The following is a 26,339-nucleotide window of genomic DNA, read 5'->3' as shown; positions in this document are numbered from 1 at the left end:
CCTCTGGGACTTTAGTAGTAACTTGCATATGCACATACATCTACCATTGATAACCTGCCTATGAGAGTAAAACCAATTCTTATCCAGCCCAGATTTGCTCTTCAATCACTACAGCTCTATACTATAAAATAGCCTATGGTGTGGTATTTAGTCAAAGGCTTTTTAAAAATCCAAGTCAGACACCGACAGCCTATATAAAAGCAAAAAAAACTGTGGATGCTGGAAATCCAAAATAAAAATACCTGGAAAAACTCAGCAGGTCTGGCAGCATCTGCGGAGAGGAACACAGTTAATGTTTCGAGTCCGTATGACTCTTCAACAGAACTAAGTGAAAAGAGGTGAAATATAAGCTGGTTTGGGGGGAGGTGGGTGGGACAGGTAGAGCTGGATAGAGGGCCAGTGACAGCCTATAATTTTTTTAGTAATGGGTCAGGCTGCATTTGTCGAGAGAAAAACAAACAGGGCAGTGGTTTGAGTAATCTTTGACACTAATAAGCCTTTAAGTATAGAAGCAAGGGGCTCGTTGAGCTCAGATCCTGGCTTTTGAGTATTCTTGGGTAAATGTTGACAAGATAGCAGTTTAATTAGTTTTGTGACTCCTTTTCAGGGTTACATACATCTGTGTTCATTTTGACACTCGCAACTTTAGAGTAAACTGAACATTGTAATAATGGTAAAACAAAAACAGAATTACCTGGAAAAACTCAGCAGGTCTGGCAGCATCGGCGGAGAAGAAAAGAGTTGACGTTTCGAGTCCTCATGACCCTTCGACAGAACTTGCGTTCGAGTCCAAGAAAGAGTTGAAATATAAGCTGGTTTAAGGTGTATCTCATTGTAATAATGGTAATTGAGCATTGCCTAATGATGTGAAGATTGATTCAGTGTAACCAATTAAAACCTCTGCTGTGTCCTGGGAGTTCACCTGAAACATCCCTGAGGATTCTTTCAGTGGCCCTCTGGAGTACTCAATCACCCTATGACATGTAACAGAACTTTAAAAATATTTACTGTTGCCACTGCTGATATCCACATTCATCTTTATTGCCTTGATGGAGCCCCATATATATGCCTATTCTCATTTAGTCTGTAAAAACATTTTTGCTGGAGCCTGATTTGCCTTTGCACTTGACCAGTTGCTCGGTTTGGTTTTGTTTAACCAGGTGCCCTTCTTTTCATTTTAGGGAGAGATATCCTTTTGCATTAAGAGCTTTAAAAGCATTCAGTTTTTCTGTTATTTAGTAATATCCCTGCCTTGAAGGGTTGTCCCTTTCACCCAATTCCAGTACTTTGGCATCTTTGCTAATCTAGCCCTCAAAAGTCCAGGACTAACACAGAATTCTAGTCAACTTAGATTTTTATTTGCAGGAAAGGCACCTTTTTAAGGTAGCCAATAGAATATTTATTCAAATGTTAATCATTTATGAAATGGAAAAGCCTTTTGTGTTTTTAAAAAAATCAAAACTTAAGTTACCCATTTAATAAACCCTCAATGGGAGCACAGATTTAGAAGTCTGAATTGTCTATAGTGTTCCTCTCTGGTAATTACAATTAACAAAATATAAATGGGTAACTGTCATTTTAACATAACATGGCATATTAGAAGTTGACATTTAGATATCCCTGTTCTGAGCAGCCTTGACTGATGAGAAAATGCTCTTGATAGCTAATGCTAATGTTAACCTTAATAAGGGTTAATTTACAGAGACATTTTATTGCTGCTACAAAGGGTAACCAATGTTAAGATTGCAGCATAACTTTGAAGTCTGGTTTTTGAACCATTGCAGAGGAATGCTAAATCTCCATAAATAAAGCAGATAGTTTAGATCGCATGGAGTAAATTCCAGTGCCTCAGAACTTGAGGGCACACTCATTTAAATGGACTCAGCTTAATTTAATATCTAGTGAGTATAGGCTTCCATCTACACACAGAAGTCGATTGGATCTCTGTCTAGGGTTGTAATTACCTCCACCACTGAAGGTGTGTGCTGGTAATGTTTTCACTCCTCTGTTTACCTGTAAACAATATATCTCAAAAACAAATGGACACATTTCAGCAAAACGTGGTGCACAGGGTACGACCAATGGAAGAACTGATTAGTTTTTGACTAAGATCCGGATCCTGGAATTTTTTGACCATTCAGTAGTGGCAACAGTAAACATTTTTTAAGCTCTGTTACATGTCATAGGGCAATTGAGGACTCCAGGGCCACTGAAAGAATCCTCAAGGAAGTTTCAAGTGAACTCCCAGGACATAGCAGAGGTTTTAATTGGTTACACTGAATCAATCTCCCATTCACTGGGAGTAAGAATGAATTGACTTTTTGTAATGTTGTGGGGTGTTTTACTTAAAATGTGGTTGAATGTTATAGGATGTTGTGGATTGTCTCAGCTGCTGTGGTGGAATTTGTCATAGCTGTCAAAATGTGAGCAGAGTTTTCAGAACAGGTTCTTGGACCTGGATTGACCTGAAGAGATGGAAGTTCTTAATAAAAAAGATTTCTCTTTTATTTCAGCTTTATAGTTACAGAACATCAACCAGGTGTGGAAAAGCTTTAAGGAAGAATTGTGTAATTGTATTAACCTTGAGTTAACAGTGTGGTGGAGATGTGCGCTGTACTGAGTGCTGTCTTCACTTGTTGCCCATCTGCTGAGTTTTCTGAAGAGGATTGCAAAGAAGCTAGGCAGTATAAATTAGATACTTTTTCTAACTTTAAACTTTTGATGGGATTTGTTCAACATAAAACCTATCCATTCTAAAAAAAAGATTTGTTTCTTGTATCAAATCTCACTTAAGGTTTGCTAGAATCCTTCTAATTTTGTGCATTCAGTTCAAATCTCTTCAAGGATACTGAATTGTGGTTTTTTTTTATTTTCACATAGAAACTGTTTATAATTCCCAAAACATAGAGAAAAAAAGTAATCTCGTAATAAAACAGAATTCAATTTTTTCTGTTAATGTGAAACAATGGCCATCATATACGTTAGCTCTGAATGGCTTAATCTGTCTTCAGTTTATGGTTGGAATCCAATTATTAGTTTAATTTAGGAGTAGACTGAGTTTTGTAGTTGGTTTAGGTGACCTTTTGGATTTGGAGCCTGAATTTGCATTCAGCCCACACTGATATGTTTCTACATGACATCTCACTGTACCCTTGGAGAATAGTGTGAAGTAGTGGAAGGATTTGTAGGTCTTGATGGATATAATCGTTCCATTCATGACCATAATTATCTTTGTATGTGTAGGGAGGGTACTTGGTCCTATATGATGGGAAGTTTTTATGGACTCGAACAACCATTTATAAAGAGGTTGGGCCACCTGCAGGAACTGTCGAGCAGGATTCAAACCTTGCACCTTATGACTTGGAGGCAGGACTTGTACTACTAAGCCAAAGGATTTCTCCTTTTGGCTGATGGGATAGGGAAACTCTTGATATAAGGATCTTGGACCAAATGAATTAGCTGGTCTCAGCTAATTGCTGCACGGACCCATAATGCATTGCCAAACCTCTGTCAAATTGGGGCTATCTCACTTAGCCCATAAAGTTAGCCAGTGTAGGAAGGAGAAACAATGATGCTAGTGCTGTAAGGATGCTTGGAGGTTAGTGTTAGCTGTTTTGAGGCATACTAAAGTATGGTCTGCTGAGTCACCTGAGGGGACACAAATCATGAAACACCTGGCAGACCCCATCCTTGTTTTGAGGGACTGACAGTGACTAAGTTTATCACCTGTACTATGTATGCTTGGTGACGGTGATTTGAACTGGTATTCCGTGATAGTAGGCAAAATATTCCATTCCCTTACACTGGTGAGCACCAACTCCACATTGGGAAATTGTTCTGAAGAGTGCCTGAAATTTTAAAGAAGCACGCAATAGTTTGTGGATACCTCATTGTCCATGATATGAGATGTGTATTGCTGGTTACTGATGTGAATGTTACTTGCAAGATGTTGCATGTTGGTGATTCTTCTGTAACCTTGGTGTCGCTGTCTACTTAGTTGTGTCACCGATGTGACTTTGCTGGATTCCAAACCTGCCTCAGTTCATCTGTTGCTGAAGCCCTCATCCATATCTTTGCCTCAAAACTTAACTATTTTGTTATCTTTCTGGTTGGCCTGCCATCTTCCACCTTCCTCTTCACCCATCATTCTTGTGCTGGCTGACGTATGTCGGCTTCCAGTCAGGCAACACTTCAAACAAGGATGACAATTTTGAAGTTTGCTCCTGTGCCTTAAGGTGCTTTGCTACATTTAAAGCACAATGTAAATCCGTGTTATTGTTGTGTAATTTCACAAGTACGTTGTCATGGGAATATTAATAGGTGAAAGTGTTTTACAGTGCTTTGACTTTTGTCTTGTGTTTAATGTACATTTCAATGCTTTCATTCTCTCACCTTTTAAATGTGTATTTTAAAGTAATTTCTTATAAAATTTTCCATATTCCTCTCTGTTTCTAGAATAAACAGCAACAATAAAATGTATGTTTTCTTTCCAGGGTTAGCAGAACTGGCGCATCGTGAATACCAAGCTGGAGATTTCGAAGCAGCTGAGAGGCACTGCATGCAACTTTGGAGACAGGAGCCTGATAACACTGGTGTGCTGCTACTTCTCTCCTCCATACATTTCCAGTGTCGCAGGCTGGACAGGTAATGAGCAAAATGCATATCCACTTTATAAGCCAGTGAGAGCTTTTTCAATTAGTAATGCAGCAAACTTCTATCATTATAATATAGCCAAAAGGAGTATGGATGTTTTAATCTTCTTTCAGTGTAATTAATCTGATGATAGTAAAGGACTATATGACATTTATTGAGACTGCATTTAATTATTGTGAGGAAGGAGATTAATTGGGATTTAATTTTTAAAGGAAGACTTTCTTTATCGTACCCTTTTTAAAAAAACTTTCTTTTCCAGGTCTGCTCACTTTAGCACTCTGGCTATCAAACAGAACCCCATGTTGGCAGAGGCCTACTCGAACTTGGGTAATGTCTATAAAGAGCGTGGACAACTTCAGGAGGCTATTGAACATTATCGACACGCCCTCCGGCTCAAACCAGACTTTATCGATGGGTACATCAACCTTGCGGCAGCACTGGTTGCAGCAGGAGACATGGAGGGAGCAGTGCAAGCCTATGTATCTGCTCTACAGTACAACCCTGTACGTTAGCATGCAATTTTTGTCATACTGTTAAACTTCAGTTTCTGGGTGTAAAGATAGTTGATTAGCCACTTCTATTTTACTTGATTAAGTAAATTTAATAATCTGTAATACCATTTTGTGTGGCTTTAATTTTGCTTCCTGAACGAAATTCTGTTTGCTAATTTTTATATTGGACGCACTTAATTTCGGTCTTTTTGATTTAATCTTATGCTTCAGTTGGCGAAGATAATATTGATAAACTTTCCACTGCATGCCCAGTTAGGAGTACTTTACCTATGCTGCATTTGCTGAATGGATTATTAAGAGTTGATTGTGAAAAATACCATCTGCTAGTGCACCCTTTCAGATCCCATTGATCCCAGACGGTCTTCAACCATGCTTAAGACTTACATGCTTAGGCACTTGCCTCCTGACCCCCTAAAGCCTCTCCACCATCCACAAGGCACAAGTCAGGAGTGTGATGGAATACTCTCCACTTGCCTGGATGGGTGCAGCTCCATCAACACTCAAGCTGGACAACATCCAATCCTATGACCTCGACCACCTCTACGGACAAAGGCAGCAGACACAAGGGAACACCAACACCTGCAGGTTTCCCTCCAAGCCACACACCACCCTGACTTGGAACTACAGTTGCTGTCCTTTACTGTTGCTAGATAAAAATCCTGGAACTCCCTTCCTAAAAGCACTGTGGGGTGTGCCTGTACCAGATGGACTGCAGTGCTTCAAAGTGACTCACCATTTTCTCAAGGGCAATTAGGAATGAACAACAAATGCTGGCTTTGTTATTGATGCCCACATCCCATGAAAGGATTAAAACCAAACTTAAGCTAGTGGTGACAAGTCGGCCTACTATGCTTCACTGGTGTGACTATCTAGATTTCAAAACAGATTAGGAAAAAGCAGCCTTTTAGCCCATCAAATAGCACTGCTCCAAAGTAACAACTGTACCCATTACCATGCCACGCTATACTTAGCTCAACCATTCTTCCTGGGAAGCTATTCTGTTTATCCTCTCTTGTATTATAAAAAAAATTCCTGCATCTTAAATTGGTCATTCACAAGCCTGATTCAGTGTCTTATCTGAAACTACCGTTCCAAGTTATTTCCTCCATACCAATTATTTCTCTATACATCTTCTAAAAAAAAAACTGCAGTATTATTTCATGAATGGAAGACCATAGCTATTGTTCCATATATATCTGGATACCGTCGGGTTCCTAACTTTAAGGAGAATTGTTTTGGAACATTCCTAGTACATCATACCATTACAAAATTTAACTTTGGTCTTCCATTTCTTTCTTAAATGACAGCAAAGTGTGTATTAGCTCCTCAGTAGTATTCAGAAGAATTGTTCAAGGCACAATTGGTGCATCACAACCTTTAGGTACCAGAACAAATCAGCAGTTGGAATAGATGGCCCTTTTATCTTCAATCCTGTCTTTAAATTTTGGAAAGGCATAATACAGCATGTGGTGAAACCCACCACTTAACCCCAAATTTAATAGAAAAAAATACAGTAATGTATTTGAGTTCAGGAGAAAGTGAGACAAGCATATTGATTAGATGAAATAGAGTTTGGAGTTGAGTTATTGAAGGACTTAGTAGTGGGAGAGGATGACAGAAGTATGTGCAGTCTTAATATTTTCAACAGTAGTTGATCTTCCATAACATTATAAGAGTCAAAGCCCCCAAAATATAATCTTCAAGTGAAGCAGCTTTATAAGCTGGGAGATAATTTGATCAGAGTGCAGGCATAATTCAGTTCCTAATTCGAAGTCATAACATTATAAATTGGTGCAAACTGTAAGCTTTTCCAGTTGTAATTGCATCCTGCAACCAGTGGAGGTGCGGCCTGACTTCATTGATAGGAGGGCGTAATTACAACAATTTATAATTAAAAGTTTGAAGATGTTTTCATTATCAGTCTAGACATGGCATCATCATGAAATTTGATTGAAGCAAAACTGCAGTGCTATTGAAATAAGTTGACTTAATTATCTAATTTAAATCTATATTATCCACATAGCATGGGCACTTTTTTCCTGTGAGAAAATCAAATGTAAGCATTGCCAGCAGAGACCTGCTTGTAATCTACATAATAGTTTATGCTGCAATTAAATCTCACCTGTCAGCCAATATTTTTTTCACGTAGCTATAGGTTTGTCAGTTTACAAATTGTCATGCAGAATTGTCAGCCATGGTCTTGCAGCAAGCTAACTTACAATGTGTCAAGTAGCTACCTCTTCTCCAGTGCTGTAGTCCGAAAACTGAGGAAGAACCTGCTGGATGAAGTAATGTATTCAGACAAAATGGATCTGGAACCTCAGAACGCTTATTTTGCACTTAAAGGTTACTATACATAGCTTAGGTAGGAACAGTGGACATAAAGGTTTTCGGTGAAAGGGCTCATATTTTTAGCAGCAAATTGGCTGACTGAGCAGAAACATTGGAGCTGTAATGAATAGTATCTGATTCAGTTGAGATTCATAGGAATATTTTGATTATATTTATAATGAAAACATAAAGACTCTTTGGATACCACATTTCATGAATCATGAATAAGCCTGTTGCTGTTCTCTTGCAGGATTTGTATTGTGTTCGCAGTGACCTGGGGAACCTCCTTAAAGCCCTGGGTCGCTTAGAAGAAGCCAAGGTAAGTGTGGATATTGTTAATTCGATCATATTGTGAAGATAAATACTCTCAGATAATCATGATAGCAATCCATCATCCTGACTGGTAGTCACAATGACTGGATAGTAACCATGGAAAATGATCAACCACACACTTCATCACCAGAGATGACCAGAAGATTCTGACTGAACAAGTGTAGTAAGAAAATAAGATTCCCATGACTAAGTAAAGACACTTCCTCAAAAAGATCGGCTGAAACAGTATGATCTAATGCCGTCCTCTGCTTTTAATCCTGTCTCTGTTAGAGACAAATGTCAGCTGCTTTCGCCATGTACACCCCTCACACAGACTGTCAACATTAATGGGAAGAAAGGCTGCATTAGTAATGCCTGACATCACCATTCAGCATCCAAATTTTGAGTTACTGTTGTCTTTGCCTTGTTTCTTCAGTGCTGGTTTAGTCTTGAGAAATGAACCGATATACCAGATTTGCTCAGTTAATAAGGTGGCTTCTAGCAGTTGAATTTCTTTTTGATGTAGTTTAGTCCTGGATTTAAAGTGGTGTTGATCACCCATACTTCAAATTCTCATTTTAATGTATGTGTATGGATATATATATATGTATGTATATACATCTGTATATATACATATAAATACAATCTTTTGGAGAGTTAAAAGCCACCTTATGCAAAGCCACTGAGGGGCAAAGAATGGGAGAAGAGGGAGACCTCGTACAGAGTCCCTCCGCCTGACATTCTGAGTTCCGCGCGCTTGCAAAGTGGAGTGTCTGCGCAGCGTAGCTGTCCATTTGACTTTGTGTATGTGTGCTTATGGGGTGGGGTGGTGGGGGGGGTGGTGGGGGAATGTGGGTGGCAGTAGGGAGGGACGTGGGGTGGTGAAAGCTCAATGGGGTAAATAGTGCCTCAGCCCACAGGCCGTTGAATGGAGAGCTAACTTTCAGTGCATTCCACTGCGGCTTCAATCTGTATAAAGTGAGACTGCGCTTGCTCCTCGATGCTGACTTCTTTATTTCAGCGGTGGAAGGCGATAGTTAGATATTTCGTTCGATGAAGTATAAAATGAGATTTCATTTAAAGCTCTGATCGGTACGTTTAAAAGACAAAACCAGCAGGTATGCAGTGTAGCTGGGTTGTAAATTAAAACTTTCTCTTATAATATTATATAGAGGCCCTTTCTTCCTTGAATTTGAGGCTGTCTGGCACATAAAGGGGGGCATCCAAGAATAAACCCCTTGTTTTCCCCCCACCCCCTCCTGTTCCCAGCCCCAGCCCCCCCCCCCCCCCACTTCTCCCTGCCGTCAGACTCATGCCTGGGTGTGTTTCTATTTTGGATAGGCAAAATTTATTTACAACCTCTACAAATGGATAGGTGTAACCAAACTTTAAAGTTTACAACATCTTTTTTGAGTTTGGTAATTAGAAGCTTTCATAGTGGACCACTGACTTAAATTTTGTTTCATAAAGTTGGTGCCCAGACGTATCATTGTCAGATGCAGTTGTACATTACATCACTTTGAATGCATGAACTGAAGCTAAACACATTAACTGCTTTGGAATATAAATGTGAAATTGTGTCTATTTCTTTTCTTTCAGAAGATTGCATTTTAGAACAAATCCAGGAATATGTTGTTGGACTCTTTACTAACTATTTTGTCTTTCTTATTTGTCTTTTTCGTTTTCATGATTGATATTATACATAGAAGGTTTCAGGCGGGTGAAAGCTCTCCCCTGTAGGTGCCTCGCTGACCGGAGCTCGAGGCCAGGATCTAGGGGTGACACCGTCTGCTCTTCCCACCATCGACTACCCTGAAAATGAGATGAAATAATGGTAACGGGTTTGTAGCACTGCCACAAACAATTTGCCTCCATGCCTGAGTTCTTCTGTCTCGTGGCTTCCAAAAAAGTGTCTAAATAAATAAGTATATATATTTACTTATTTTTAAAAATGGGAAAAACTGTAATTTGGAAGAAAAAATTGTTCAACTTGATACATGTTTTTAAAGTAGTAGACACTGTCTTAGAGAAAATTAGTTTAAAAAGTAAAATTGGCAATAGCTCTACAAAGTACCAGTAAAGATTCTAACTACTGATTTTGTTAATTTCTTTCCTCTTTGTTTGGTTTGCAGCATTCTGCTCTACTGATCATGCGCTGTGAGCCTGCAGTAACGCATAGGCTGCGCGGCGATGCGCCTGCGTGCGCCAGCGTTATTCAGTAGATGGCTGGCTGACCGTCTACCTTAGATAGTTCTGAGTGAAATGTCCAGGTTGTCACCGGTGCCAGTTAATTCTGACTGGCGTTAAAAGAGCAATGCCTGTCTGCAGCATGACCTTGCACAGCTGCCCCAATGTACTGATACTGTTAATTTTATCGTTCTTCTGTGAATTTTAACTCCAGTTTTTAATTTTGATTGCAATAACGATTTTTAGTTTAATATTTGGCTTTAATGTTGTTTTATTTCTTCTTGGGTACAGTGAAATTGGCATTGTGTATTCAATTCACAGTCTGGGCAATTTAGCACCTGTATCTCTAGTGATTCCTTTGCTGTGCCTGAGGTACAAAGTGCTGCGGACTATCTGTGGTAAATATTTCAGCTGGTGATTTACTACTCTGCAGTTTTGCATCTGCGCATGCGTGCGCTGGCTACGATTTATTTAAAAAAAAAAAAAAAAAATTTTTTTTTCCAAATCTGCGCCTGCGAACTGCTGGTGCGGCCACTGCAACATGTTGCAGAGTCGTGCATGGCGCATTGGCAATAGCGCTTTGCGTTACAGGGACCTTTATCCTCATCCAGCACTGTCATTTGAGGTTGTGCACTCTGCAATATATTCTTACAACTAGTGAAAGCCTATTGTTCTAAGAACCTCACAGGCAGTTGTTAACGTGTGATCAGAACCATTCGATATTGTTGGTATACTCAGTTGCACATTCTGTGAAACCTAAGCTGGTCAGATTACTAATAAAATTTGTAGAGGAAAAGTATATAATCTCTGCTAATAAAACTGCTGCATAAACTCTTTGGGCAAGTCGATAGGTTCTTCAGCAAGCAGTGCAGAAGTTTTATCTTGTCTGATAATGGAGAAAGTTGAAATAGAAGAGAGAAATGTATTATTCCACACTTCATAACTGAAAAATGGCTAGCTGCAAGTGGGTCAAGGTTTTTTGCGCATGCTCTCATGAGGCCAGCGAGCGAATTCAGCGCTAGCCTTTGCTGCAGGTTCACTTTTGCCTGGTGGGAGAATGACCACTAATTAAGTTTTCTTTTCCCTCCTTTCAATCTTTGTTACAAATCTCCCAACCCTTCTTCCTGGTTCCCTCTCTTGTTTCAATTAAACTAATTAAGGCTTGTTACCTGAAAGCGATTGAAACTCAGCCAAACTTTGCTGTTGCCTGGAGCAATCTTGGATGTGTGTTTAATGCCCAGGGAGAGATCTGGCTAGCTATCCACCACTTTGAAAAGGTAAGTGATCAGCCCTTTCCACACCACACTCAAATATTCCCTCCAGGCAAAAATGTGATGAGTAACTTTGCATTTTGGACACAAAAAACCCATAAGCTTTTGTTTATATTTAATATGTTTTTATCTCCTAAAAGAAAGTACAGATGAGTAGGCCATTTTTGCCATACAACTTAGACTTCTATTGTAATCTAGCATCTCTATCACAATATCCAGCGATGTTTTTGAGCTTCTGGCCTCCCAGAAGACCATTCTGGGTTCCAATGTTTGCTTGCAAAAGCGCTTCTTTGCACCAATCCTGAGCTTGCCTAATTAATAATGAAAATAAAGAAAAGCATTGCTTTTGAGCTGCATGCACCTTTTCCAGCTCTGCCTCTGCCTCTCCCATGTTCATCTGTTTACTGTTGCTGTATATCTCACCTGAGGGTGACCTTCCCTCATATTTTCTATGGTTTTGGGAAGTATCTGGTCTTTGCTCAGCAGTTGAATTATGGTAGGGAATTCAATGAATTACACACACTACTGTCCTTTTCTGCCCAGAATTATTTAGGAATTGTTTTTAGGAAAGTTTGCAGATGATAGTGTTATATATTTATTATATTGTGTTTTCGGGTTGTGTTTTGCAACTGAGTAAATTTATCTGTTTTTTCTGCAATAGAGATGTAATTGCTGGTATGTGATTTGCATCTTTATGTCCACTGTAAGTTGACTTTTGCTCATGTGTCAGTCAGTTTAAAAAAAAATGCTTTACTGGTACATAATTGGTAGGCTATTATTTAACACTGAAGGTCCCTGATCTAAACCACGGTGTTTTTACTGGGACAGGTTTCCAGCTCTCCACAGTTTGTGGTATGGTATAGAAAAATACTCAGCATTCTCACTTTTGAATATTGGATTATTAAAAGTTGTTGTGGTAGTTGTTTCGGCCCAGAATGCCAGCCGAAGGATGATACCATAGTTGACCTTTGATCAGTCTTAGATTGTTCATGAAGTGAAACAGTAGGATCTCACACCTGCTAATGAAGCTACACCCCACAGTTTCAATAAGTGTTTCTATTTATGTACTCTCCAACTGCATTTAATTAAACACAATTGATATGCAGTTAGCAGAAATAGGGGCCTTCAATGCATCAGATCAGTAAGTGAAACTTGTGTTTGGTTATCTTTGGCATTACATTTCTATGTGCTACTAGAGCACCAGACCAGAGGCTCGTTGATCAAATCTCACTCTGGAAAGTTGTGAAATTAAATTCAATAGCTCAAATAATTTTGAGAGTAAGCAACAGAACACATGAGAAGGAAATTAGCTAGGTTATTATAAAATCCAGTAACTGTAATAAAGTCCTTCAAGGAAAAAAAATCTTGGCTTTATTAAATGCTAAAGGGTTCAATTTTAGTCTCTTAGAGCTTTGAAAAGTATGCAGTTACCATTCATCCTGGGATCTGGAGAAGAAATGTTTTTCTTAAAGCTTACCTTGTCCTTTTCCAAGGATAATTACTGACACTGAGTGTTAGCAGGCTATTTGACCATAGGGGGAATTAACAACAGCCCAGTAGTGCACACACTTTGGAGGTTGGGCTGGTATCAGTTGCAAGTCTGATGCCTGGCTTTTTGATCATCTTTTGTCCTCCGCTAAGCCCTATTTGCCATTATCCATTTATCGCTACCACGCAGAAGCACCTCAACCCCAAAGGTTAAGTTTCAAATCTTTCCCTGCATGGCTTCATCTGCACCTTATCTTTGCTTTAACCGCTCCCCAGAACCTTCAATTCCATGTCAACATGTGAACATACCTCTTGTGCATTCCTTCCTTTCTTTCTCCCGTGGTTAGTGGCAGAGACTTTGTCACCTTGGCTCTGTATTTTAGAATTATTTTGCTGACTCTCTGTGCCTGCCTCTTTTTAAAAAAAAGAAATGCCTGTTCTGATCTCCCATTCCCAGGTCAGTATCCACTTTCCAATGCTCTATAAAATTTTAAAGTTAAAAATGCTATTAAATTTTTATATTTTTCTTCCTTCATTCCCCAGTGTTAATGTCACTGAAATCAGTTGTAAATTCCATGCCAGTGCCTATGGAGAGATAAGCTAACACAGCACAGATCAGGGAATGATCCTGAGACTTTCCCAGTATGCAAGGCTCTGTACTACACTGAACTGATCCAGTGGGTGTTTGTCCCATCCTTTAGATAGTATAACCACCAATGAAAGCAGCACCCATCACAGCGTTAAGGCTCAGATGAAATTGTTGTTGTCATGAGGGATGCTGACCTTAAGAGTGGGGGTTTGATGTGCCTTGCTTGGATAGAGGGCATTTCCATGAGCCCCGCATTTGTTCATGAGTTGTTTGAAGTAAATCTTCTGTTCTGCCCCTGCCCAATAAATATTGCAGAAAATGTTGTTTACTAATTGGCATTGTAACTGAAATTTGTCAGATTTTGTCCTCCATGATCTAATGTAGTCCCAGGATAAATCACAAACATCCAAAGCTTATCACAGATTTTAAAAAAAAGACAATTGGTTGGATTTTAAAGAAACCTTTAAAATGGAATTCTGTTGTTGAGCGATGTGATATCAATCTTGTACAGCTTCTTGTATGCTGCCTAAACCCAGCGAGTATGAGAATTTTCATTTTTGTTTTGGCACAAATTTTTTTAAACCTTGACCTTTAGCTTTACAAAACAGTAATGATGGTACATTCAAATATTTTGTTCTAAGAAAAGTAGGAATGTAACATCTTTATCCATTTAACTTCATGATGAATTGTAACTGAATTCCAGGCTGTTACCTTGGATCCCAATTTCTTGGATGCTTACATCAATTTGGGAAATGTCCTGAAGGAGGCTCGCATTTTTGACAGGTGAGCAAAGAAGAATTTAAATTCTTTAACCTGAAGGCTATAATGGCCAACCAGTATATTTTCTAAGTGGCTATTCGTAGTATTGTGTTGGCATGCTCTACAAAAGTATATACATCACAACTGATCCTATTGGACTTAACAGTGTGATCGTTGTGCTGCTCTGCTTTTCTGCTCTGAAGGGTAGGTCATAACATTCTGTCTCAAATTCTGTTGTATTTCTACAGTAGATTTATCTGAAATGTAAGTTGACATCTATAAATAGTGCTTTGATGGAGGAGGAGTTTAACTACGGTTAATTAACACTCTTAACTCCTGATGCTGACTGCCTAGATATCAGGCAGTTGCATATGCAGCCTTGCTGCGGCCGCTGACGCAGGTGCACTCTTTCCTCAGTCTTGGTCATGAATATAAGTATTCTAGTAACACCCTTTCAAGTAACATGATAGCTGATATACAAATCTTAAATTTACATGCATTTCCATATCCTGACCACCAGTTGGCTCTGCATCAATGCAACTCCAATATCAGTAAGGGGTTTGTTAATATCTTGGGAATTTTTTTTTTCTTTATTCTTCCATGGGATGTGAGCGTCGTTGGCAAGGCCAGCATTTGTTGCCCATTCCTAATTGCTCTTGAACTGAGCTTGCTATGTCATTTCAGAAGGCAGTTAAAAGTCAACCACATTGCTGTGGGTCAGGAGTCACATGTAGGCCAGACTGGGTAAGGATGGCAGATTTCCTTAAAGGACATTCATGAACCAGATGGATTTTTATGATAGCCGATAGTTTCATGATCACCATTACTGAGACTAGCTTTATATTCCAGCTTTATTTACTGAATTCAAATTCCACCAGCTGCTGTGATTAATCTCTGATTTATTAGTCCAGCAACATTACCACTATGTCACTATCTCTCTGACATATAAAAATAAATATTATATCTACACTCAATGTCTTATTTTTTACATACCACCTGGTAACTGCTTGTCAAATGTTGCTCATTCTCGTCTAAATCTCCAATCCATCGCTCATGAACTGAATGTCAATATAGTAATTGCACCAAATCTTTCTGCTTCCCCTTCTTCACCCATGATTGCTTTCCACTTTTTGATTTTTTTTTTAAACCTGCCCTTGTTACTTACTTTTAGAATGACTGCCTCAGGAATGTTAATGTTGTTTATTGGTCAACTTGGTTGTTTTTGAGGGTGGGGTGAAACTATTAATTTTGCAGCTCCCTAACTCCAGTAGTCAAAACAGTAATGTTTCTGTGAACCCTGCTTTGATTGTTAGGCCACTGGTGCAGTTTTGGACCTGACCTACACTCAAGCAGCACTAGGTACCAGGTATGATGATAATGTGGTTGTGATATTGGACTCGTGATCCGGAGGCCTGGACTCGTGATCTGGAGGAATTAGCTCAAACTCCCCCACCCCCAGGCAGTTTGTGAATTTAAATTCAGTTAATTAAATACATTTTGAATGACCTTGAAACCACCAGTCTAATTTAACTAATGTCCTGTAGGTAATGTACTTGGCCTAGCTTATATGTGAGTATAGACCCACAACAATGTGGTTGACTTTTAACTGCCCTCTGAAAAGGGCCAACAAGTCATTCAAGTGTATTCAAGAATGTGTCTCACAACTACCTCCTTGAGAACAGTAAATGGTGGCCTTGCTAGCCATAAATATATACTGTAGATGAAAATAAACAGGGAACTCTGTCATTCTCCACTGAATGCCATTTTGTTCTCTTAATTTCCCTCTTGTTCCTTTCTTGCCTCAGAGACTAGGGGAAAAGAAAGAATAGGAGAGACACTAATGAGGAGTGAAAAACAAAAACAGAATTACCTGGAAAAACTCAGCAGGTCTGGCAGCATCGGCAGAGAAGAACAAAGTTGACGTTTCGAGTCCTCATGACCCTTTAACAGAACTAAGTAAAAAATTTTAATTAGTTCTGTTGAAGGTTCATGAGGACTCGAAACGTCAACTTTGTTCTTCTCTGCCGATGCTGCCAGACCTGCTGAGTTTTTCCAGGTAATTCTGTTTCTGGTTTGGATTTCCAGCATCCGCAGTTTTTTGTTTTTATACTAATGAGGAGTGGGCAGAGAACAGAGGGAAGATAAAAGCTGAAGAAGAAAATGATGGAAGAAAGGAGTGGGGTGAATAAGCAAAAAAAAAATGTCAAAAGCCGAGGGAAGGAGGAATTGTCCAAATGAAAGAAAAATGGCGAGAGAGTACATATAAATTGTTTGGGCAGGCCTACATATATACCTCTAAAAAGACTTGTGTCTAGCATGCATTTTGTCACGCGTTTTGCCGTCCTATTTTGTTGTTTCAGTCAAAGCAAAATGGCAGAAGATTGGAACTGAAAGGGTAGGAAATGTACAAGCCAGGTGTGAAGTTAGTAGCTAGAAACTAGAAAACTAATGAACGTAATAATAGAAACAACAATCCTGATTGATCAGTCAGAAGGAAAAACGAATTAACCAGCTGAATCAGTCAAAACACTTTATGAGATCAGTTTATCCCTCTATAACTTGGATTTCTGATGTCCAAGGCAAGGTTTGACACAATAGAACATGAAAATATTAAGCCATTTTTACAATAACATGATTAAATTTATCTTTGGAATTAATTGTTCTTTTATTCGCTTTATTCATTACGTTTTGTTTAAAGTTCTTTGACATGAGAACTTCCCACTTCCAAATTAAAATTCAGTTTAAAAGAAAATTAAAATAGGAAACCATATTTAGGTCTAGATTTTGTTTCATAACAAAGTTGCATTTATATAATGCCTTTTGCAAGTACCAGCCATCTCAAAGCTATATCTGATGTACTTTTGAAGTATAGTCATTCTTGTAATGTAGAAAATGTGGTAGCCATTTTGCACACAACAAGCTTCCACAAACAGCAAAGTGAAAATGACCAAATAATCTGTTTTTGTGATGTCTCACTACAAAAACAGCACCTCCCAACAGTGCAGCATTCCCTCAGTACTGCATTGTTGTGGCAGCCTTGATTTTTGTGCTCAATTCCTGGAGTGTGACTTGAACCTGTGACCTGCTGATTTTATTTATTCTTTCATTGTATGTGGCCTTTATGGCAAGGCCAGCATTTGTTGCCCATCCCTAATTGCCCTTGAACTGAGTTGCTTGCTAGGCCATTTCAAAAGCCAGTCCACCACATCGCTGTGGGTCTGGTTAGACCAGACCAGTTAAGGATGGCACATTTACTTCTGTTAGTGAACCAGATGGGTTTTTATGACAATTAATGATGGTTGTCATGGTCATCATTACTGAAACTAGTTTTCAATTCCAGATTTTATTAACTGAATTTAAATTCCACAAGCTGCCGTGGTGGGATTTGAACCCACAGAGCATTAGCCTGGGCCTCAGGATTACTAGCCCAGTTACCACCATCTCCCCCTGAGAAAAACACACACCGAGGATCAATTGGCGGAGTTGGGGCTTGAAGATGTTACTTTGTCAGTGTGTCTGTGGAATTTCAACTCTGTTTTGGATGACTATTTTCTTTAGTGTATAGCTGAGCAGGAGTGATGTTTGCATTGGGATCAGAAAAGAATATTTTGAGGTGTCTTGATTCTGACCTTGGACTATTTGTTATATGTTTTGGTCAGCTAGCCTAGTCTGAAATGTATTGAGAGACAGCACCTCAGACAGTGTATCACTCCCTTAGTACTGTACAAGGACAAAATAGTATGCTGTGCCTTATACTCGTTGCCCTAGGTCTAAAAAAGCCTATTTACTCCAACTGTCGCATCACAACACTGCTCATTTATGTTTAGAGATATAAGTGTTAGAATGCCCAGATGCTTCTCTCTCCGTATTCTTTAATGCTTCCACCTGACCGGTCAGTAAATGTTGCGCACAACGGTTAGTAAATGTTGCGCACAAGCATAACACTGCTCTTATCCAAGTTTAGCATAGTCTGCCAGTCATGAACCCAATCTCCCATCATATTTAAGATTCACCAGAAGAAGTCAAGCAATATCTGCAGTCCAAAAGCTCAAACAGATGTATCGCAAATTTGCTGATCATGGCCCCAATATTGAATAGGGCAGTGGTCCCAATTCCAGTTCCTGCATGGCACCACTGATGGTCATTGGCCCAACCATCTTCAGCTGCTTCATCAATGATCTTTCTTTCATCATAAGGTTAGAAGTGGGGCTATTCGTTATAATTGCACAATGTTTAGCATCATTTGTGGCTCCTCAGGCACTGAACACAAGGCTGATACCAGGGATGGCAGGATTGTCGTATGTGGAGAGATTGGTTCGACTGGGCCTGTATTCACTGGAGTTTAGAAGAATGAGACCCAAGAGATTGAAATTCTAACAGGTTGAGACAGACAAGATGCAGAGAGGATGTTTCCCCTGGTTGGGGAGCCTAGAACCGGTGGCCACAGTCTCAGGATACGGGGCAGGCCGTTTAGAACTGAGATGAGGAAAATTTCTTCAACCAGAGGGTGATCAACCTGTGACATTCTTCACCACAAAAGGCGAGAGAAACTGGGTCACTGAGTATATTCAAGAAAGAAATTGATAATTTTTTGGATATTAGGGGCATCAAGGGGTATGGAGAGAAAGCGGGAATATGATGTTGAGATAGAGGATCAGCCATAAACATTGAATGGCGGAACAGGCTTGAAGGGCTGAATTGCCTACTCCTGCTCCTAGTTTCTATGAAGCACAACATGTCCAAATGCAGCAAGACCTGGGTAATATCCAAGCTCAAGCTGGCAGGTGGCAAGTAACATTGGCGCCAGGCAATGACCATCTCCACAAGAGAGAATCCAACCATCTCACCTTGACATTCAATGGTATTAGCATTGCTGAATCCCCCACTATCAACATCCTGGTGGTTACCATTGACCAGAAACTGAACTGGACTGGCCATATAAATACTGTGCCTACAAGTGCAGGTCAGAGGCTATGAATCCTCCGGCGAGTAACTCACCTCCTGACTCCACAGACCCTGTCCACCATCCACAAGCCACAAGTCAGGCATGTGATGGAATGCTCTTCACTTGCCTGAATGAGTGCAGCTCCAACAACACTCAAGAAGCTTGACACCATCCAGGACAAAACGGCCTGTTTGATTGGCACCCATTCCACAAACATTCACTCCCTCTACCACCAACGCACAGTGACAGTCGTGTGCACCATCTGCAAGATGCACTGCAGAAACTCACCAAGGCTCTTTAGGCAGCACCTTTCAAACCCATGACTGCTACCATCTAAAAGGACAAGGGCAGCAGATACATGGGAACACCACCACCTGGAAGCTCCCCTCCATGCCACTCACCATCCTGACTTGGAAAAATATCGCCATTCCTTCACTGTCTCTGGGCCAAAATCCTGGTGCTCCCTCCGTAACAACACTGTGGGTGTATCTACATCACAGGGACTGCAGCGGTTCAAGAAGGCAGCTCACCACCATCACATCAAAGGCAACTAGGGATGGGCCATAAATGCTGGCCTAGCCAGCGACGCCCACATTCCGTAAATAAATGAATTTAAAAAAAAGGACCTAAATCCACATAATACTTGTTACCTACGTCCTGCCAGCCAGTTCTCATTCCAAGTGAATAAGAGTACAAAATTGGGAAGTTCGGATAAACCTGTATGAAACAGGTTCTGCCTCAATTGGGGTATTGCATCCAGTTCTGGGCATCCTTTCACCCTAGGAATGATGTGAAGGCATTATAGCAGGTGCAGAAAAGATTCTTGCGAATGGTTCCAGGGATGAGGACCTTCTGTACAAAGATGGGTTGGAGAAGTTGAGGCTGTTCTTGGTGAAGAGAAGGCTGAGAGGAGATTTGATAAGAGGCATTCAAATCATGAGGGGGTTTAACAGAGTAGATGGAGAGAAACTTTTGTTATTGGTGGAAGCATGAGGCACAGATTTAAGGCAGTTTTTTAAAAAAATCAATGATGAGTATAAACAATTGGATCATTATCTGAAAAAGAAGAATTTGCAGGGTTACAGTGAAAAGACAGGGGAGTGGCACTAGGTGAATTGCTCTTGTAGAGAATCAGCACAGACACTCTATGCTGCAGCCCCAGAGAGTTTAATCCTGTGGAGAGAAATCTGCAGTATAGAGGGCAAAGAAATTCAGGTATTGAATGGGTCAAATATATTGATACATCAAACTTAATTTCTTATATCTTATGTAATACATTATCCATTACTTGATAGAATGCTTTTGTGATCAGCGAAACAACATATGCACCCTCAACTCACTGAGCAATGCTGAGACAACAGTAAAATGTTTAAATTGAAAAGTAGATTGACTAGTAATTATGTTCTTTCTAGTGATCATGTCATATATTTACTTTTCCCTAGGGCTGTTGCTGCATACCTGCGTGCTTTGAGTCTGAGTCCTAATCACGCAGTTGTTCATGGAAACCTGGCTTGTGTCTATTACGAACAAGGGCTGATTGATTTAGCCATTGACACATACAGAAGAGCCATTGAACTGCAACCCCACTTTCCAGATGCCTACTGTAACCTGGCTAATGCACTGAAGGAGAAGGGAAATGTAAGCATTTGAAGGAATTTAGCATTCCAGGCTATATATTTGTATGTAAACAATTTTAACAGTTCTGAATTCATAATTTAAGAGGTATCCTGTCCCTTATTGGACAGGAAAGACCCCTCCTGCCACTTGTGTGAAGAGTGAAGTAAATGAGGATGTGATGATAACCTGGTGTTGCCGAGCAGAAATAGTTGAGTGAATGTTGAGAAAAGAAGCATGTGATGTATGTTTGGAAAAAGTAAATTATGAAGGCTGCAAGGTGAATGAACACACGGAAGCATATAGATGGGAAAACAATCCTTTGGTCCACACAAACCATTGCTTCTGCTTTTTGTGGGGTGAAAAGGGGCTACAGTAGTTTGTTGCTGATCTGAGCATTCTCTCCCTGGTAGGTTGCTGAAGCAGAGGAATGCTACAACACGGCACTGCGTCTCTGTCCCACACATGCGGACTCTCTCAACAACTTAGCAAATATCAAGAGGGAACAAGGGAACATTGAGGAGGCTGTACGATTGTACCGGAAAGCTCTAGAGGTGAGATGGCAGAGGAAGAACCCCTGTAGCTGTGGACCTGGTACAGTATTACTGAAAATGCTGCCAGAATGACACTGACTGAAAAAAATTTGATAAATGGTGTTGTGTTTGCATATTGTAAGGGTTTATATGTGGACTACCTTTTGATGGACACTGGGCATTTTATGGTACATCAATGTAGGAATTCTTTACGTGCAAAGTCAGACAGTGAGTGTCAACAAGTTTTTGACTGTTAGTGACACCACAATTGAACCCGACCTTGCCCTCATTTAATATCCACATGAATTCTACAGCTGAAATGACTAGAATAGGATTCAAAGCTAATCTAATTTAGAGAACTAGGACTAACTGTAGCAATCCATGTACTATCCTGACTGAGACCAGCAAAGTCCACACAAACTGCATCAATCCAGACCCTTTCCTTGCCTGACTCAATCATATGCCATCTTTACCATTTGATTCATAGAGAAGTAATTTTCTCACTGAAACCCCATTCCCATCAAAATGTAGGATATTGCATGACATGGAATAGTTAAAAATACAGATTTAAAAGTGGGAAATCTATTATTTTATAAAGTCCTGTTTCAGACTTTTTCTGGAGAGTGTTGATTGACTGAAAGTGTATCGCAATCTTTTTACCCCAGATGTTCCAACATTTTGAAAGCTTTGTCTTTTAATTTTTTTGTTCTTGCTGAACTGCATCTATTGATAATCCATAGAATATGTAAATGAAAACTAAGTTATGTCTTTTTTTTTATATTTTAGGTGTTTCCAGAATTTGCAGCTGCCCATTCGAACCTGGCCAGTGTGTTGCAGCAGCAGGGTAAACTGCAGGAGGCGTTAATGCACTATAAGGAGGCTATCCGGTAACTGTCCGCTTGTTTGCATGAGATGCCCTGCGTAATACATCTAATATTAGTCCTATTCCAACAGTTAGCCGATTTAGTAGCAATTTTGTCGAGAGCTTGACTCTGAGTAAGTTAAGTTTATAAAGGGTAGTGTGGGAGACCAGCCAGGAGTGTGTTGGAATAGTTGACTTGAGATAAAAGGTATGAATGGTTTCAGCAGCAGATGAGCTGAGATAGCGGTGAAGTTGGGCAAGGTTATAGAAGTGGAAATAGGTGGCCTTAGTAATGACATATGAGGTTAGAAGCTCATCTTGGGATCAAACGTGCTACCAAGGTTGCAAACGGAGTGGCTTAATCTTAGCCTGTTGCTAAGGAATGGAGTTTTTAACAGACATAAAAACAATGCCTTCGGTCTTCTCAATATTGGAGGAAATTTCTGCTCATCCAATTCAGGATATTGGATAAGCAATCTGATAATTCAGCTATAGAGGAGAAGCCTGGTATGGTAGAGTTGCATGCCATCAGCATATATGTGAAAATCACAAAGACACTTTATAAATACAGCATGTAAAGAAGTGTTACAATCTTGCTAAGGTGGATGCTAGTAAGGTAAAAATGTGACTAACAAGTGAGAATCATTCTTTAGTGAAGAATTTTTCATTTCTGGTTCATCACAGTGTTTTGATTCAGGTAATGTGGGATATTATTGGGCCAGATAAAAACTATGAAAATGAACTTGGGTGAAGAAATATAAAAACAACTTAGTTTGCTTGATCACCATCTTCAGCAGTGTGAATGCACACATGGCCAATACGCTGGGGTATTCAGCAATATGAGCAAGATACTTGCTGTTCTTTGTAGTATCAGAAATAGCTTTGTGTCAGGAAGTCAGTTATTTGGAGGCATTAAGGTTTTGTTCTAAATGTGGAGTATATATCTCGGAAATTGGATACTTTTTCCTTTTGTATCCCTATACTGATGTATTTTGTTTTAATAGTTTGTCTTGTTTCAAATGTTCCCGCATCCTTTTCCATAGTTGGCTTTATGCTGACTTGTAGAATGACTGCAGTTCACATCTAACTGATGTATGATTGTCATCTTTGCTTTTGACAGAATCAGTCCAACCTTTGCTGATGCTTACTCAAACATGGGGAACACACTCAAAGAAATGCAAGATGTACAGGGTGCCTTGCAGTGCTACACAAGAGCAATTCAGATAAATCCTGCATTTGCTGATGCTCACAGCAACCTGGCCTCAATCCATAAGGTAAGGACTTGTGATGTTTGAAGATTTTAAAAAATTATTCTGACCTAACTTGCACATTGAGGAAGTGGTTCTCACAATTTACAAGCAAGTTAAGTGAATTTAAGCATGCAATTCTTGACGAGTATTTAAGTAGGTATTTTTTGTTATTCATTTACGGGATGTGGGTGTTATGGCTAGGCCAGTATTTATTGTCCTTGAGAAGGTGCTGGTGAGCTGCCTTCTTGAACAGCTGCAGGCCCTGGGGTGTTAGGGAAGGAGTTCTAGGCCCAGTGACAGTGAAGGAATGGCGATATAATTCCAAGTCAGGATGGTGAGTGGCTTGGAGGGGACCTTCCAGGTGGTGGTGTTTCCATGTGTCTGCTGCCCTAATTCTTCTAGATGGTATCAGTTGTGGGTTTGGAAAGTGCTGCCTAAGGAGCCTTGCTGAGTTTCTGCAGTGCATCTTGTCGTTGGTACACATTGCTGCCACTGTTTTGTCAGTTGTGGAAGTAGTGAATGTTTGTGGTTGGGGTGACAATCAAGTGGGCTGCTTTGCCCTGGATGGTGTCCAGCTTCTTGAGTGTTGTTGGAACTGTACTCATCCAGGCAGGTGGAGTGTTGCATATACACCTGAATTGTGCCTTGTAGATGGTGGACAGAATTTGGGGAGTCAGGAGGTGAATTACTCACCGCAGGATTCCTAGCCTCTGACTTGCTTTTGTAGCCACAGTATTTATATGGCTAGTCCAGTTCAGTTTCTGGTCAATGGTAACCCCCAGGATGTTGACAGTGGAGGACTCAGCGATGTTAATGCCATTGAATGTCAAAGGATGATGGCAAGGTTCTCTCTTGTTGGAGGCGGTCGTTGTGTGGCACGTAAATGTTACATGTCACTTGTCAGCCCAAGCCTGGATATTATCCAGGTCTTGCTGAATTTGGACATGGACTGCTTCAGTACCTGAGGAGTCATGAATGGTGCTGAACATTGAGCAATCATCAGCCAACATCCCCACTTCTGACATTAGGATGGAAGGAAGGTAATTGATAAAGCATCTGGAGATAGTTTTGCTTTGGATACTACCCTGTGGTACTGCTGCAGTGATGTCCTGGAACTGAGATGGTTGACCTCCAACAGCCACAACCACCTTCTTTTGTGCTAGGTATGACTCCAACCAGCGGAGAGTTTTCCCCCTGATTTCCATTGATACTAGTTTTGCTAGGGCTCCTTGATGCCACACTTGGTCAAATGTGGCCTTGATGTCAAGGGCAGTCACTGTCACCTCACCTCGGAAGTTCACCTCTTGTGCATGCTTGAATCAAGGCTGTAATGCGGTCAGAAGCTGAGTAACCCTGGCAGAACCCAAACTGAGCTTCAGTGAGCTGGTTATTGCTAAGCAAGTGCAGCTTGATAGCACTGTTGATGAACCCTACCGTCACTTTACTGATGATGGAGAGTAGACTGATGGGGTGGACATTGGCCGGGTTGGATTTGTGCTGCCTGTTGTGCACCAGACATACCTGGGCAGTTTTTTTGCATAGATGCCAGTGTTGTAGCTGTACTGGAACGGTTTGGCTAGGGGCATGGGAAGCTCTGGAGCCCAAGTCTTCAGTAATATTGCTGAAAAAATTGTCAGAGCCCATAGCTTTGCTTTCAGCCGTTTCTTGATACCACATGGAGTGAATCAAATTGGCTGAAGACTGGCATTTGTGATGTTGTGGACCTCTAGAAGAGGCCAAGATGGATCATCCACACGGCACTTACGGCAGAAGATTGTTGCGAATGCTTCAGCCTTATCTTTTTCACTGATGTGCTGGGCTCCTGCATCATTAAGGATGGGGATGTTTGTGGGGCCTCCTCCAGTGAGTTGTTTAATTGTCTACCACTATTTAGAACTAGATTTGGCAGGACTGCAGAACTTAGAGCTGATTTGTTGGTTGTGGAATTGCTTAGCTCTGTCTGTCACTTGCTGCTTATGCTTTTAGGCACGCAAGTAGTCCTGTGTTGTAAGTTCATCAGGTTGACACCTCATTTTTAGGTGTGTCTGGTGCTGTTCCTGACATTCCCTCCTGCACTCCATTGAACTAGGGTTGATCACCTGGCTTGGTGATCATGGTAGAGTGGGGGATATGCTGGGCCATGAGGTTACAGATTGTGGTTGAGTTCATTTCTGCTGCTGCTGATGGTCCAAAGCACCTCCTGGTTGCCAACTCTTGAGTTGTTGGATCTGTTTGAAATCTACCTCATTGAGCATGGTGATGGTGCCACCCAACATGATGGAGAGTATCCTCAATATGAAGATCAGACTTCACCTCCACAAGGACAGTGTGGTGGTGACTCCTGATACTGTCATGGACAGATGCATCTGCAGCAAGCAGGTTGGTGAATGTGGTCAAGTATGCTTTTTCCTCTTATTGGTCCCCTCAGTACCTGCAGTGGACCCAGTCTAGCAGCTACGTCCTTTCAGACTCAGGCAGCTCAGTCTGTGGTGTTGCTACCGAGCCAGTCTTGGTGATGGATGTTGCAGTCCCCCTCCCAGGCTACATTCTGCATCCTTGCTACCCTCAATGCTTCCTCCAAGTGGTGTTCAACATGATGAGTGATTCATCAGCTTAGGGCGTGGGTGCGGGGGCTAAATGGCACATGGTAACCAGCAGAAGGTTTCCTTGCCCTTGTTTGACCTGATTGCCATGAGACTTCATGGGGTCTGGCGTTGATGTTGAGGACTCTCAGGGCAACTCCCTCCCAACTGTATAGCACTGTGCAGCCACTTCTGCTGGAATGGTCCTGCCAGTGGGACAGGACATGCCTAGGGATGATGATGGTGTTGTCTGGGACGTGATCTGTAAGGTATGATTCTGAGAGTGTGACTGTGTCACGCTGTTGTTTGAATAGTCTGTGACTCTCCCAATTTTGGCACAAGCCCTCGGATGTTAGTAAGGAGGACTTTGCAGAGTCAACGGGCTGGGTTTGGCTTTGTTGTTTCCGGTGCCTAGGTCGATGCTGGGTGGTCTGGTTTCGTTCATTCCTTT

At 40.7% G+C, this 26,339-nt stretch overlaps 1 protein-coding gene across 3 annotated transcripts in view; it reads left to right on the top strand.

The window, feature by feature from the left end:
- LOC121282625 (UDP-N-acetylglucosamine--peptide N-acetylglucosaminyltransferase 110 kDa subunit) overlaps positions 1-26,339 on the top strand; it is an 80,152-nt gene that overhangs the window by 11,050 nt on the left and 42,763 nt on the right. For 2 of the 3 annotated variants that reach the window (XM_041196410.1, XM_041196411.1), the window contains exons 2-10: positions 4,494-4,644; positions 4,913-5,156; positions 7,747-7,815; positions 11,156-11,272; positions 14,047-14,126; positions 20,490-20,685; positions 21,075-21,215; positions 21,981-22,081; positions 23,177-23,330. In XM_041196410.1, the coding sequence (XP_041052344.1) occupies positions 4,494-4,644; positions 4,913-5,156; positions 7,747-7,815; positions 11,156-11,272; positions 14,047-14,126; positions 20,490-20,685; positions 21,075-21,215; positions 21,981-22,081; positions 23,177-23,330 (1,253 nt within the window). Of the gene's footprint in view, positions 1-4,493; positions 4,645-4,912; positions 5,157-7,746; positions 7,816-9,538; positions 9,643-11,155; positions 11,273-14,046; positions 14,127-20,489; positions 20,686-21,074; positions 21,216-21,980; positions 22,082-23,176; positions 23,331-26,339 lie in introns of those variants that run through there. The other variant, XM_041196412.1, reaches the window with a different exon arrangement.

Source organism: Carcharodon carcharias, chromosome 9 (assembly GCF_017639515.1).
Source record: "Carcharodon carcharias isolate sCarCar2 chromosome 9, sCarCar2.pri, whole genome shotgun sequence".
Classification (NCBI taxonomy): domain Eukaryota; kingdom Metazoa; phylum Chordata; class Chondrichthyes; order Lamniformes; family Lamnidae; genus Carcharodon; species Carcharodon carcharias.
This window is presented reverse-complemented; position numbering and strand designations above follow the sequence as displayed.